General features: G+C 43.4%; 1 protein-coding gene and 1 long non-coding RNA gene across 8 annotated transcripts in view; one reads left to right on the top strand and one right to left on the bottom strand.

Annotated features, from left to right (window-relative positions):
- Cph (Chronophage) overlaps window positions 1-16189 on the bottom strand; it is a 104210-nt gene that overhangs the window by 13934 nt on the left and 74087 nt on the right. For 2 of the 5 annotated variants that reach the window (NM_001370055.1, NM_001103430.4), the window contains exon 1: window positions 1013-1544. The exons of 2 other annotated variants lie outside the window; for them this stretch is intronic. In NM_001370055.1, the coding sequence (NP_001356899.1) occupies window positions 1013-1067 (55 nt within the window). In that variant the 5' untranslated portion in view covers window positions 1068-1544. Of the gene's footprint in view, window positions 1-1012; window positions 1545-10110; window positions 10234-16189 lie in introns of those variants that run through there. One more of the 5 variants, NM_001103429.5, reaches the window with a different exon arrangement.
- The window catches only part of lncRNA:CR44357 (long non-coding RNA:CR44357), a 239347-nt gene that overhangs the window by 177799 nt on the left and 45359 nt on the right, over window positions 1-16189 (top strand). The gene's annotated exons all lie outside the window — the stretch shown is intronic.

Genomic DNA, 16189 nt, shown 5'->3' with positions numbered 1-16189 from the left:
CTAGTTAATGCCACACATTAACAAACTAGATAAGGTATTATTGATATATTATAAATATAGCTCATTTCCTTTCAACTATTCCAGGTTTGAGTAGGTTATCTAGTTTTATTCTAAGAATCTAAGAAGCGATTAAGTGCAACTGTACTTCCGGTTAGCTAAAATCCAATTGGTCTTTTGAAGTCGTGCGTTGTTTGAACATCCGTTTGTAATCGAAATGTAAGTTTGAGGTGGACCGATGGCAAAAGACCCGCTCTATTTGCTTAGAGCCAATGAAATGTTCCCATTGTTGCTCTCTGCTCACTTCTTTTGATAAGACATATGTGTGGCTTGTAAGTTTTACTTTTCATTTTCAGGTCGTTGTTTTTTACCCTGCTCGGTTTTTTTTTTCGTTTTTTGTCGCTAAAATATTTGTATTTGTATTGTGAGCAAGGTGCAGAGAGGCGATATAGAGAAGTTTGTTTTATTTCCCGAAAGTCAACGACAGTCACGACGGACATATGTAAATATAGCTGCGATCCATATAGGTAGGTAAGTAGGTTGCCCCCTCTTTACCCACACTATACACCGCTGGGTGTGTGTGCTGGTGTGGGTGCGGGCGTTGGCTTATTGTTGTTCTGGTTGTTCTTCCCAGTACAGCGCGCTTATCAAAAATTGTCCGCACATTTGCCCGGTTTTTGTTGTTATTTTTTTTTTGTTGTTTTGTATCTATTTGGGGGACAACATAGAGCGACAACGGCAAATGATTAAAGAGACACCCATGAACACCATGGTAAAAAGAAGTACCGCAGCAAAACTGAACAGAACAGGAAGAGCTGTTATAGGAATTTCTGAGAAGTTCCAAGAAATGCTGCGGTTATCTCCGTCCAAGATACACGCCTCTGGGCAATTGCTTATTGGGGAAATATTTTGGGTGCTCTTGATTATGATATAACAACGATTTTAGGGTTCGGTCACTCAAGGCATACCACAAATTAAACTAATGAGCTTTTACTGTTTTTAATTTTAAACTTACGGCTCAGCGAACGGAATCCATGATCCTCACTGATCGACAGCATTTTGTTGTACATCTTGATTTTTGTATAAAAAAAAAAATATTGTGGTGTCTTGTGTTTTGTTTTTTATCTTGTTTTGTTTTACGTTTCAAACTTTTAACACATCACAAGTTATTGTTGTTTTTGTGGTTTTTGGTTTAAAAAAAATAGTTTTGGCATTGAAAAAAAAAGTGAAAGGCACAAAAAGATTGTAGTGACAGACACACACGATCGTAGGTAATCCAATTGTCCTGCGTGTGGTTGTCCTAGAATGTTTGGTTTTTCTTGTGTTTTTCTTATATTTGATGAGCACTTTCACAAGACACGAAGCGGTAACACAGTAACGGTAACGGCTGCGTATCGGTTGCGTATCGGTTAAACCGTTTCGAGTGATTGTGGGGAATGCGAGTTAATGTTTCGTAAATCGACGTGTTTGTCGGCCGAAGGATCTAAATCTGATTTGAGGTCGTGAGCAGTGTGTTGTTGACCCCTCGGAGGCTTCACGTGGACTGACAACTAGTTGGCTTCCTGGGACGCTCGAGGGTCGACGGTCGTCGAACGTTCAATCCTGCCGCTGAGGCTGTGCCGTCGCCGTCGACGTCGGCAGAGACAGCGTTTTTTACTCACACACAGCGCACACACACCGCTCTTCATTCCCTTTGACCCTCGAGGGTCGGGGCTAAAAAAAAAAAACCATATAGGAAAAAAAACGTGTGTAGTCACCACTACACACACACACGCGCGTGCAGGGGTTGCTGGCCCGTCTCCCTCTCTCCCTCTCTCACTCATGCCCTCTGTACCTCTCCCTCGCACATGTTCGAGTTGCGAGTGGACCAAAGGCAAAATATATGGGAAATAGGGGGATGAATTCATCTCTGGACGACTACTGTCCGTTGATGCCAGCGTCTACGCCGACCGAGGCAGCGACGGCGACTACGACTGCTCCCCCGTAACCCCCCCCCCCCCATACCTTCTAAAGGAAAAATCTGTCTACTCACATGGATAAAGGAAAACTATCGACTGTCCGCCGCTAATCGCTGCCCAAATTGAGCTGTTACGCACAGCAGAGGGTTAAAACGCCGGCGAGGGAGTGTAACTATAACTATGTCATGAGCATAAAGATTGGAACAGGGGGAGCAGCAGTAAGGGTGTTGATAGAGCGAACGGGTTGTCGGGCAGCGAATAACTGACCAATGACAGGGTCGCACTTGGGATCCTAACTAAAGATAGGCCTTAGAAGTGCCACAATAAAATCATAATTTAAAGTTCAATTATAACATATTGATAAAAGTTGAAGTATTTTAGGCTTAACTAAACACTCTTTCAAAAACACCAGGAAATTTTTTGTATATTCATATTACTTTTCTGAAAATCTACCAATTATGTTCGAATTCGAAAAAGTAATTCTTTAGGCTAATTAAATGAATAAATGCAATAATATCCTAGTCCGTAGAGGTCATAAAAGGTTATGACAAGCCAAAGATATGGATTAGGTTTGTTATTTTGAAGTCAAGCCTAGAAATAATTTTCGTATCTCGAAAGAATAATTACTTCTTATTGGCTATTCTTGATTAAGATACTCGTCCGCTGTTAAAATCAGTACGAAGTGTTTGAAATTAGTTTAGTGGGCATATAGAGTTCTGTAATACCATACTATGAAGTTGTTAGTTTTAGATAGTTTCTAGTTCTTGGATATCGAGTTTAGCAAGGGGATCAGATTTAGTTCGTTCATAAAGCAGGAGGGACATTGGTGTAGCAAGGGGAATGCTCGAGTTCCGTTTTAGTTGAGTGAGCTATTTATGGAGACAATGCTCCACAGATCCTGGAAACGTCGGAGTTCCTTGAACTCTCTCTCTCTCTCTCTCTCTCTCTCTCTCTTTCTCCAAATCTCGGCATCGTTTATCCCAGCATGGGATGTGCGCAGTTCTCTCTGGAGTTCAGATCGCGGAAGCTGCGCAATAAGTGTGGCGACCAGCCCCGATCTCAGAACCCCCCTTCCCCCTGAATACATATATCTAATAATAGACGGGATTCGGGGAAGGAGATGAAGATGGAGATGGAGATGGACAGGCGGATGCGTAACATTCTCTAAGATTCTCTTCTTCTGCCTCGTTGGTTAATCCTTTCCCATTGTCACGAGGGTAAACGAATTTTTTTGTTCCTCATGTGTGTTGTTTTTTGTTTTTTTTTATGTTTTTTACTAAACCATACCACGGGCATAACGAACCCTGGTTTTTTTGCGCGCGCTTTTGATTTACCCCTCGGCAGGACTAAGACGCGGCGGCGCTTGCGCAGATGCGAGCTGCCTTGTAAAAGGATGCTGCTAATGTCCTGGAACGCTAAGAAGAAGGCAAAACAACAAAAAAAAAAAACTGGTCCCTGTCCTTTGTGCGCTTTAATCAAACGCAAAAGGGGCGGAGGGGAGGACATCCAGGCACAGGACATCCAGCCCGCGTCCTGTCGCCTTGCAATTATTTTTTATGCAATTTTTACCGATCGCCGCCTGCTTTCCTCAAAGTTTCCTTTTGTGTTTCTTTCGATTTCCTTTGTCCCGGGGTAGTGTGATTTTTTTTTCCCAACCGTTCTGTTTTGCAACCCCCTAAGGATCTGCGGAGAGTTGCGAATTCTGTGAGTCCTGCCCGAGTCCAGGTAGCCTCACTGTGTGCGTCGTGTGTGTGTGTAACGGCATTTTTTGTTCTATGCAAATTTTTTTTCCTTCCCCGATATTAATTTTTTATGCCCCTCGTGCGTGTCCTTATTGTTTTTTTCTCGTCCTCCCGATTTTGGATGTGTGTGTGTGCGCGCCTTGGGTTTCCTTTTTCCGTTTTTTTTTTTTTACTTTTGGGTGGTGGCCAAGATTTTCCCAAGATATGAATCGCGAGGGTTGGGGTGGCGTTTGTGTCACATGTGAGGCAGGCAAAGGTTTTTTTCGCCTGATTTAGATAGAGGGTCCTGGACGAGGACAAGGACGAAGCAGCCGGCGCAGCTTCGCATTGATTACCGTCGCTTTTTTAATTCAATTCAAACAATGATAAAAAGGAAGATGGTCTTGGGTTTCGTGGGTCTCTCACCCTAAGACGGGCAATTGTCGTCTCCCCTCCTCGGATGTTGAATTTTTTACCTTTGCATTTTTTCTTACATTTGGCTGTCATTCTTTTGGATAATTTTCCCTTGATATTCACGTTTTCCTGGGCCAGCAGCTTTGGTTTAAATGAGCAAATCTCACTGGAAATGCATTCGTTTTTAACGGAAAATTTATGGCATACAGGAAGGGTGACCGGTTTTCGGGGGCTTTGCTCCTTTCGGTTTTTGTCAGATTTTTTGGTTTTCTGGGTTGGCTGGTTTCTGCGTGTTGCAGATAAAAATCCTGTGGCAAGGACTTGGTATTTTTTTCTAGCAAAAAAAGCGTTGAATGAATATGGAAATTTGATCGGTTTGTAACGGTTTTACTAGCGGATCAGCTAAAAAACTTCGAAAAATGCAAAAAGCTAGCGAACATAAATTAAATTCAACAAAAAATATGTTTTAAAAGAAAACTTGTTTGTCCTGCGAAAGTTCTTTTGCAACCAGATCTTGATTTTCATACTTTTTATTTTTTTTTTCAATCTCATTTGCTTTAGAATTTAAACAAAGAAAATTAAAGACTCTTAGTTTATGGGATTTCCTGAAATTAATTTGAATTCCCAGAAAACTTGCACTTTCATATACCCAAATCCAGTTTCTTTGATCAGTTTCGGGTGCAACCGTTCGTTATCTGTTCTTGACCCTCAACCTGCTGATGTCCTCCTTGAGAAACTCACAGGACTTCTTTGTTGTTGTGATTGGATTTGTCATCTTCACGCATCATGTTGGTCGGTCAAATCAATCAGCTACCCGGCATCGTCGTGTATATATATATATATATATATTTTCCAATATTTTCGACCTTTGTTTGGGAAACGGTTGAGTGGACCTGGGAGACATTTGCTAATTCTCAAAAGTAAGGTGAAACACGTCACTCTGCATAATGGACCCAAAAAAGGTGAAAGAGTGTAAGGGAGAAACTCCGAAATTATGATTACTTTTGTACCAGTGACAATAATTGTTCGAGGTGCTCCTTTCACGATCATCACGATGATGAAATGTTGTCGGCGGACGTGGACACAGGTCGCTTCGGTCCCAAAAGACCGCTCAGACACTCTCACACACACACACACAGACACAGACACACGCACACACATGGTAGATATATCTGGTATAGCAAGGGGCATCAGATACAAAACACGCAGCGTTACAGATACAGATACGGATACACAAAGGCGCTGCCCAGATGCGAATGCCGAGATATGGAATTGCGGGGGCGAGGGACAAAGCCACTAAATAGCTGCACGTTGGACAGACTTGCATCTTGGACATGCCAAACGATTGGAGATCGGAGAAGGAGGTGGAGGAGGAGGAGGAGAAGAAGAAGGTGGAGGCGGAGGAACTGGAACTTGGGGTTTCTCTGGGGAGTAGCATCATCATTGACACGCAGATTGTGCAACTACAAAGGCGCATTTCAGGCCAACCAATGTCCAAGGTCCAGGGTGAAAATACACAGAAAAAAGAATATGAAATTGAATATAATGAAAACGAAAATTAAGAAAATACAACAACAAAATTCAATAAATTCTGGCTGGAAAATTATTAATTATTGTGAAAGGGAAAACTGTATTTTTAACTAGAGTTGCATTATTTTCTCTCTCTGTAAACGCACACATTGAAAACTTTCTTCGCTGACGGCTTTTGTGTGGCAGGTAATGAAAATAGGAAAATAAGCTGAGCGGCGAGCGTATGACGACAATTACTCAAGTGACATCTCCATCAGCGAACGGAGATCTCTTGGTCGCCGGTGAACATGGACGTGGACGTGCCCATCTTTTGGCCTCGACTTTTGGACCTGGTCAAAAGGGGCCTTTAAAACTGAATGGTTTGCAGCCGTAGGTGTTGTTGCCCCATTTCGGATTTACAGACTGAACCGCAGCCTCAATGCGGCTGTTTCTGCCGTACGTGTCTCGCATATTGAACGACTATAACTATATATCCCACAGCCGAAAGAAAGCAACGGCCAAAAGCCAAAAGAAACGAGGAATGCGGTGGCTATATGCCATGGCGAATGGTCTACGATTTCGATATTTATGGAGTAATCAGAGACTTCGATTTATGTGATGGTTCCGAATCAGCCCAAGTTGGCGAGTCGGTCTTTGAGACGAAGGAAGCCTAACGTTAACGCGCTATAAGTTTTATTATTATCTTATTTAACACGTTTTCTCTCATATAATGTATAGCACACATATACTAAAATCTAAGATAGTTAAATAGAAAATTGCCTTAACTAACTAGAAAGTCATCTAACAATTCGATTCTAATAATCCATATACGAATGTATTGTACAACATCTGGAAACCTGGTGAGATCCTTTATCACATTGCCGCATCTTCTAATAGACTAATGGGCGTGTCATTGCCTACAACACCCACAAATGTCCTTTGCTCAACGAGGTGATTTATCCGCAATAAAATCGAGGACAACAAGAGTAAATGTTTTCAAAGTAAACACAGGCAACCTGGCGAGTTGGCTGACCATTTCAGGATTGTCCTAAAGGGACAATAGCGGCAGAATAACAGGACAACGCCCACAGTAGCAGTAGCACAGATGTATATTCAGGGATGTATATATAAGAGGATGTGACCACCAGTCAAAACAACAGGCACGCACTGAGAGTCGTAATCATAAATAAATTGCACAGGGTTAAGACCACACCGTCGACCATCATCAAACCGCAAATGCCGCCTGGCAGTAGGGGGTTAAGGCAGGAGCCAGTAGGATAATGCCACGACAAGTGGCGCCATGGGAAGGACACTCATTTGTTTGGTTAGGATTAAATAAAACCTACACTATGCTAAATACGTGCGATTTGTTGCAAATGTGTTGTTGCATAGTTACAAACAGGATTTCACGATTTTTAGAAAATATAAAAACTAATCACAAAATGTAACACATCCTAACGGCTTATTTAACTCATATTTTAAATTGAAGTCCCACGTTAACCTTAACCCTTAAAAATCTCATCCGATTCGAAAACTACTATACATCATTAATCAAATTATTTGCAACTGATAATCGACTATGGATCGAGTGCAATGGCATATCGAATTGCCTGGCCGATCTGATGCATTATTATGTCAGTCGACTATGCGGGCCCAGTGCGATAGCAAAAGGGTTAAGCCGAATTGCGCTCTACAAATTATCTAAGCTAATTTCGTTTTACAATTTAATTAGTTTGAATTTCCACATGTCCCGCATATGAGTGAATTTATTAGCGACGGGCTGCGCGCATGCGTCTGTCGTCTCGCCGCCCCCTTTCATTTTGTTTGTTTCTTGGTTTTCAGTATTTTTGGGCTTGGTCGAAGGTCCGGGGTCTTATCGCCGTCTCCGGCTGGATGATTCAGTCAAGGTAAGGCCGGCAATTGGGTCAGGGAGCCACGTAAAATATAACTGGGCCTCAAAAAATAAAAAGCCAAAGAAATGTACGCGTTTGCCCATACGAACTGAGTAAAAAAAAAAAATAAAATAAAATAACGAAACCAAACTGCTGTCATGCGTGAGTGGGGCGTACTTACTTCCGGCCTATTTCTTAGCGGGTTTAACTCATATTTCACGCCTGATTGAGGTGGAAAATTTTGCCGCGAAACCTTGATCAATGAAGTTGAGGAGTACCTTCTTTAAGCATGCTAATAAAATGGTAGGGGATATCTACAGTTAAGCGCAGAATAATAGTGATTTCATTTAGTGATAATATGTCCCAATGATCGAATAAATGAATGATCTGGAAACGCAGACCTTAAAAACCAAAAAGGATCTACAGCTTTTCAGCAGACGTTAATTGATTTATGTTTGCAAAAATATATGTGGAAATAAATATGCTTTTTTTAACTTTTGATCTGAACTCGAAGTTCTTATTTTCCTTTCGAAAAGCAAGTGCCACTATTATTTTGAACATAGCTATTTGTTTGGCTAAAAAGAAAGAGCACAGGATTGTCTAAATTTGGCATTAATTGCTTGGAAAATGTCGCTCTGCCTGGAAAAAAGGGGGCGGCGGTTGGGTGGTGGGCGGTTGGAAGGGGGCGGTGGTGCTCGTGCAGTTTGCCAGTTGCAATTCCAGGTTGCCAGCGTCTTCGCCGTCGTCTTGAGGACAATAAAAGTTCGTGAGAACTTGATGCTTATCGAACTGAACTTGCAGACAATGCCGCAGTGGGCAGCGGGATACAGTCGGGAAATTGGCCAGGAAAATCGACGGAAAATCGAGGGGGGGGTGGGGAAAATCGGCGGAAAACGCGGGGTGCTTCTCAGCTCGAGCGCTTTGATTAGCCTGAAATGGATCAAAATCAGACACCGATGCTCGCTCCCAGAAATTCCCACAGTCGCCAGCCAGCTGGCCCTTCTCTTCTTCTTCTTCTTCTTCATTTCGCCAAAAGCCGAAGAACCCTCAATGCCATTTTCCACTATTTTTGCACACCTCTACCTCTTTCACGTGACAGTCCTGTATTTGCCATATACATGCATGTCCCCCTTAATCCTTTTTCTCACGCACCAAAAAACATTCAATAAAAAAAGAGAGCGGGAAGGTTCTCAAGCATCCTTCGATCGATGACACGTCGCAAATATTGGACAGCCTGCAAAATGCGCACTCATTGTCCTGGCGATTTCGCTACAACTGCCCCTGAGTTCTGAGTTCTGAATTCCGGGGTCCTGATATTCTGAATTCTGATCCCGAGGTCCTTGTCCTTGTTCCCCTGCCTTTCTCTTCAGGTAGCCAGCTATCATAATGATCGTGGCTACATCTGCATCCTCATCGATCGACAATGGCCACAAATCCGAATCACGATCAATTCAATTACCAACTCCCCAAGCAGGACGATTTCGCAGGATCTGCACAGAATCGCAAGAGGAGCCAAGTCACCTGCTCATCTTTCCCATGACAAATAATGCCAGCGTTTTAGGTTTTATTTTTGCAACTTTTCCGCTATTCGCGGACCGTACGCACTGGAAAAAATAAACTCAATTTTTAATTGACCTTTGATTAGCTAGATGCATTACTTCAGTTTTTGAAGATGCGTCCTTTTAATGCTTTTAGAAAACTGGTTAATGGTCAAACTTAACATTTAGTATCTTCTTTACTTCCTTGGAATTTTATACAATTTCTTAATGGAATAGCATTGGGATTTTCTTTCCATGTAGCAGCTAATCAAGTGGCATCGTAGCTGCGCGAAGGACATTGTCCCAGGATCTTTTCGCATTTTCCACCGGCGCTGCTTTGTCTGCGCCGTTTTCTGCTGAAACATGAAGCGGCCAACAAGTGTTTTGGGCCTCAGGATGCAGGACACAGGAACCCAGAATTCCGAATCCAGCCTTCAAAATTGAATACCCCAACCCCAGGACTCAAGACACAGGACTCCTGCATATGCGCTTAGTGTAATGGGATAAGCCTAAGGCCCGCTCCGTATTTTGTTCAATTTCCCTTCCCTTTCCGTCTTGCAAGTGCGCGATAATGAAATTTTATACTTGTTCCTGCCACTGGGCATTTCGATGGTGCTTTGCTGGGAAATTGTGGGAAAATCTTTGTTAATCCCCGCCTGATGAATTGTTCGATCGATTGCAGGTGCAGCCCCATTGTTCGATCGCAAAACGAGATCGGTTCGCTGGTGTGAGGGCTAAGCTGGGGTTTCTGGTCTCGATTTGCACAATTGCGATCGCCAATCGACGATCAGCGATCAACCATCGAGGATCTCAGACGGTGCGATGGGGAAAATGAAATGAGTTTCCCTTTAAGGTAACCCACAGTGATTTCAAATAATCGAAGCTGATCGTTGGTTTTAGTTTTGCTATCGTTACCAGAGCATTTTAAAAGCATAAGCACCAACGATCGTAAACTTATTGTTATGAAAGCAATCCGATTAATAGAAATTTTTGCATTACTCCTACACTAATTCAATTGATTTCTGTTCCATAGCCCGCTACTTAATTCACTGCCAATTAGCAGTACTTGCTCATTACTCACTGGTTCCTCTAACTTTCGGACTGATCATGTTCCCTGGGAACATTCGGTGGACGCACAATGTGCTGCAAGTGGTGCTGGTGGTGCCAGTGGTGTCAGTGGTGCTGCCATTACCGTTAGACTCACCTGCAAAGAGAAAATCCGAGCATAAATTATTAATTAAAATGTGACGGAGGGGAGAGGGGGGGGGAGTTGAAGGAGATGGCAATGGCGATGGAGAAGTACACACATACACGGCCAACAGATTCCAGAGCAAATAAATTAGTGGAGAGGTGGGAACTGCCACGTGTGTTGCACGCAAGAACCGTTCTTTCACCCACCGGCGAAAAGCAACTGAAACAACTGGTGACCAGTAATGACCCCCAGAGTAAAGGGCCGCCACCGATTTCATGTGAATGCCAAATGCGGAATCTTTTCACACTGCACTTGGGAAAAGACAAAAGAAGTTCGCATAACTGGAATTAAAGCAGCGCCAGCGGTAAACAGCAGCTCGTGGGTAGATAGTAGCTGGTGCTAAATGGGCCAAGAGGAGAGGGCTCCTCCTCCGCTTGAAGCCACCACCGATCCTCGCATGCAATCGAAGTGGACAACCCACTCCACAGCCAAGTCAGTCACCCCGAAAAAAAAAAAAATACAGAAAACAGAAAACAGAAGAAATAGAGGAGCTCTGGAGCCTCATCAGCGAAAGAGACAATGGTGGGAATATTCTCATATTAAGAAATCGCGCGATCTTCAGCGCCAGATGTGTCCGTGTCCGTAAGTGTGTGTTTGTATTTAGTGCAACGCCAGGTCAGTACACCACCCAGCCAACCAGCCAGCCAACCTACCAGCCGCCCAGCCACCCACTGCCTCCATCTCCCACTCTTGCTGCAAATAGCAGCTTCCCCGCAGCAACGGCAACGGCAACAGCAACAGCACAGCGCAGCAGCAACTTGCAGCCACTGCAATGTTCATGGCAAATTCGCAACGTGTCGTGGTCGTGTCTTTGTTGTCATGTCCGAGAGTGTAACAAAGACCTCGGCGGAGTGCCCCGCCCACCGCTAATCCCCCCTCTAAAACGCCCCCGCCAAAGTAGCGCGAATAAACATTCAACCGGCAGCAACAACAATAATTGCATTACACATAAAAATAAATTGTAATGAACCAAAGGAAGAGGCTGCAGAAGAAGTGGCAGCGGCAGCAACAGTGGCCAATGTGAAAATCGATGCGGAAGCAGCAGCACAGAAAGGGCACACCAGCAACTTCAAAAGCAGCAGCAGCAGCAGCAGCAACTGCAATACATTTACCCTAGCTACTTTGTTTTACCCTTGTTGTTGCTGCTTTCGGCTGAGGAATTTCCCCCAATTCGTCTAACTGTAATTTTGTGTCGAGCTCCTCTACCTGCTTTAAATATATTTAAATAACACGCCATCAACATGAGCAACAGCAACAGCAAAAGCAACAAAAGCAACAGCAACATTGGGAACACAGCGGCAACAATGAGCCATATCAGCGAATTTTAGCAGGGGTATATTTGCAGGACATTCAAAAACAAGACTTCCAGTATAAGTCACACTAAAACTGGCAACAATATGGCGAAACCTTTGCCCCACAAAGGACGAAAACTTTGCCATTTCATAAAGTTGTCAATGCGAAGTCCTGGCCAATACAAAAGCGCACAATAGTCCATCGGTAGCATGCAACACATGTGCCTTGCATATGTATTTGTTGGTTGGACAATTAATTAGCCATGATTCTCACGACCTCAAATTAAGAGAAAAGCCATAACAAATACTAAATGGAAACGGCAGCAACATTAGCAGCAGCAGATGTGGCAGCAACAGCAGCAGCAGCAGCAACATCAAGAGCACAGCAGCAGCATTGAATCGGACAATGGACAACGGACAATGAAATGGCCCTAAGAGCTGCCTTCCGAAACTTTTTGGGGACGAGGCGCTGGTTGCGAGTTGCAAGTTGCCAGTTGCCAGTTGCCAGTTGCCAGTTGTGCCAGTTGCTGGCGGCAAGTTGCTGGTGGCAAGCGCCAGGCAATCGGGATTTTGGGGAATGTCAGGCGGCGTTGGTGGAGAGTTCGTTGAGAGCATGTAGCTAGATCTGATTTAAAGCGAAATTAGGAATAATGGCTATGGCCTGCACATGACAAACACACACACACACATATGTTATGTGTACTTATACACTGGGCGAATAAACAGGGGGATCAAAGGGAGGCGTTGACAGGCAGCAAATGCGAACAAGACAGCTATTTTTTTTTTCGTCTTTTATTTTTCGGTGGGTACCCAGTCGAAGAGAAAAAGAAATTATCTCACGGATAATCCGAACAACACGTTCAAACTTTTTTCCACCAGCTTTTCCTCTCTTTTCATCTGCTTTTCGTTTCGTTTGCTTGCTTTTCTTCTCGGGCTGCCTCCGTATCTTGAGCGGATTCCGCCGTGGGTGGAGAATAGGGCAACGAAGAAGGTGGGCCAGCGGGTGGGCGGTGGGCAGGTGATGGGGTCTCACCCTTTTGGGACGGCCAAAGGCATTGACAGTGTGCGGGGGCGCCTCGAAAACCCGGCTGAAACAATGGCAAACTCAACTCAAATGCACCTGACGGTCGCTCTGTCCAGGCAGCGACGTCGGCTGCGGCAGAGGCGGGAGGCTGGACCACACTGAGCGAAAATGTAATTGAAAATGTAGAGCAAGAAATTAGAATACTACTTAGCGTGAGCTAAAGTTAAAAGGTCCGTTAAGGATATTTATCTTTTGAAGATCAGAAAATAAAAAAATGTGTTGTTTGTTCACATAGCGTAGATTCTTAATCAGATATATAAAATATGTATATCATTTGTTCAGTGTGCATACTGGAAAGTGTTTGGATGTCAGCTTTGTGGCTCTGTGGTTGGTCGTCGCTCATTGTTGTTGCAGAAAGCCATTTCGTATTTGCTTAGTCGCGCTGAGAGAAAGGGTAACAGATTCCCACAGTCGGCGAGACAACGGTACTCGGTACTCGGCCAGCAGCAACATCTCCAGTCCAAGAGCAACATCTATCCAGCAGCAGCAGCAGCAGCATCAACAGCAGCGGCAGCAACAGCAACAACGAGCCGTTGACAACTCGCAGGCCATTGTGCCCATGAATGAAAAGAAGCCAGAGTGTTTCTGTTTTTGTATTTTTCTCCTGTATTTTTTTTTTTTTTTTTTTTTTTTTGTGAGCTGATTGATGAATGTCAGCCGAAAGTGTGAGGGCAGGGCAGGTGTCATGGGAACCTGTCGGGTGGCAAGGGGGCGACTGCCGACTGAAGGTCACCCAACGTGAGAATCGAAAATGTGGCACACTCTCTCATCTTTTAGTGTTTGTGCAGCTTCTGGCCAAAAGAGCTGCACTTGAAGCCTTCAATTCCTTCAATTCGAACGGCAGCAAACAAAGGCCCAAGTGACGTGCGACCCACGAGCAACCTGCAACATGCCACGGGCAACATGCTATATGCAACATACAACGCGGACAGTCGGCAACAGGCAAATGGCAAATGGCAACTGGCAACTGGCGGCACACTAACGGATTATTGCGGACTTAAGAAGTCTAACCTACAAATCATAAAAATGTTCAGAGCTGAGACACCCGAAAAGGGAATAAATAAACAACTCAAATAAATTCAAATTCGCATGGATGCAAAGTTGAAAGTTGAAGTCGACACTTGAGCCGAAAAGCCTTGTAACTGAAAGATACTCGTACTTGAAACGATGCGCACTCTGCTCCGCGTGATCGACCGACTGTCGAAGGGGTCTACAACTGGCGGACACGGGGACACGCGGATGGACGGACATACGGACAAACTGTCGGACAAGCGGACAGAGCGACCTAGGTGCCAGCCATAGGGCATCCATATGGATGAGCTGTTTGTATTACGTTTGAAAGTCATGTTGCAGATACTTTTCGTACATCTGCATATCTTCGGGCACCTGCTGCCACCCGCCGACGTTGATGTTGCTGTTTCTGTTGCTGCAGTGTTGCTGCAGTGTTGCTGCTGTGACGTTGCTGCTGCCACAGCAACATTTCTGTTGCTGTTGCTGTTGCCATTGCCGTTACCATCGCTGCCGCTGTCGTCACTTGCATATCAATGTGGCCGAAAATAAAATGTGACGTCTCGAGTTGCACGATTAAGAGACTGCATCATGTGCCCAGGCACAAGTGCAGATGCAACTCGGATTTGTATTTGGATACAGATTCAGATGCATCACAGAGTCGCCCAGTGCGTCGCTTGTCGGCCTGTGACGCAATGCAAGACGGCACTGCATTGTAGAATAAACAAAGTAGCGATCGAGGGCACTGGCAAAAATTTGCCATTAATGGCCAACAAATCCCTTTCAAGTAGAAAAAAATGCATCTTTTGCGCCTACATTTGTCGAAATTAAAACTAAAAAAAAAACAATTTCCTAATTATTTTTATAAATTTAAGCTTACAAAAAATGCAGAATTTTACCCACAACTTTGGTAATAAAAGTCACAATTTTGAATGCCATACCTTGTTGAATTCGTAGCTTAATTTCCTATCGAGTGGCATTCCCAGTTAAAAATTTTTAAATTTCGCGATTTTTCGAAAAAAAAATGTGATGGTACCCCTTATAAAAAAGTGAAAATATCGAAAAAAAATTATTTTTACCAAATCATCTAAAAAAGGTAATGGGTCGTTAGGTTGGGTAATCAGCTGCAAAAAACAGTATGTTTCGTATCCGTGAGTCTTATTATTGCGAAGTTACAACTAAAAAAATGATAATTTTGGTAAAAAAAAAAGGTCTTGATTTTTAGTAAGAAAAGTATCAGAATTTTACGTACAACTTTTTTAATGAAGGTTCAAATGTGGAATGCCATACCTTGTTGAGTTCGTAGCTTAATTTCCTATCGAGTGGCATTCTCAGCTAAAAATTTTTAAATTTCACCATTTTTCGAAAAAAAATCGTGATGTTACCCCTTATAAAAAAGTGAAAATTTGAAAAAAAAAATTTTTTACCAAATCATCTAAAAAGGCTAATGGGTCGTTAGGTTGGGTAATCAGCTGCAAAAAACAGTAAGTTACGTATCTGTAAGTCTTATTTTTGCGAAGTTATAACTAAAAAACCATTAAAAAACCCATAAGTTCATATCTAGATTTTCAGCATAAATTATTATTATTAATTGTGCAAAATTTTTGAAGTGATATTTTTTTTGCAGTGCCCTATAAACTGGCAGATTGCTTAAAGTAACATTGAAAGTGCAGCTTGGATGGCGTCGTGTTAGTTTAGTTTGTTGTTTCGATTTTGTCGCTGCGCTCTCTGCTGCCATGGGTCTCCACTGTTTTATTTTATTTTATTTTTCGTTTTATTTTATTTTATTTTTACCCAGTGCCATTTGGTTGGGTCCAGGTCCATCCAACGGCGACGACTCTTGCCGTCTGCGGTCGTCGGCAATTGAATTCATTGAATGCCCGACCAACCGACTTGAGAGTCAACCGCAGAGGCAATAGCTACAACAGCAAAACATCAACCAATGTTGAACAGACCAAAAGCTGAGCCCTCTGGTCGTGGTTACTTTTGCAATTTGTATTAAGGATTTGCAGTTGAATGGGGCAGGGACAGCAAATAGGGACACGTCTGCGGTCTGGACGAACATAGCGCATTTAACTAAGTCCAAGGAGAAGGAGATGGAGGAGGCATCCAAGCACCCAGTTCCCAGTTTCTTCAAATTCTCCACCTCCTTCTCGCTGTCAATCCAATTTTCGGCTGAGCATTGGCAACATTTGCATTTACACGCACTTGCCGCAAGTTGGACATGCCACAGATAGATAGATAGAAACACACACACACCAGCAAACCCACCCACAGGACGAATAGGACAAAGAGTTTGTGGCTCATCCTCGCCGCGGGTATCAATCGGATTTGAGCTTTGAATGCGACCAAAGGACAATGGCTAAAATGACAGGGTGAGTGGGTTAAGTTCCACGGTCCATTGTGCACCGAAAGAGGCTTGAATTAGGGATGGCAAGGGATTTTATAGTATCGATACACTAACTAAGGCAAATTTGACTGTACCATATTTTTACCCTTTGTGAAATTAGGAATAATATAACTT

Source organism: Drosophila melanogaster, chromosome X (assembly GCF_000001215.4).
Source record: "Drosophila melanogaster chromosome X".
Classification (NCBI taxonomy): domain Eukaryota; kingdom Metazoa; phylum Arthropoda; class Insecta; order Diptera; family Drosophilidae; genus Drosophila; species Drosophila melanogaster.
This window is presented reverse-complemented; position numbering and strand designations above follow the sequence as displayed.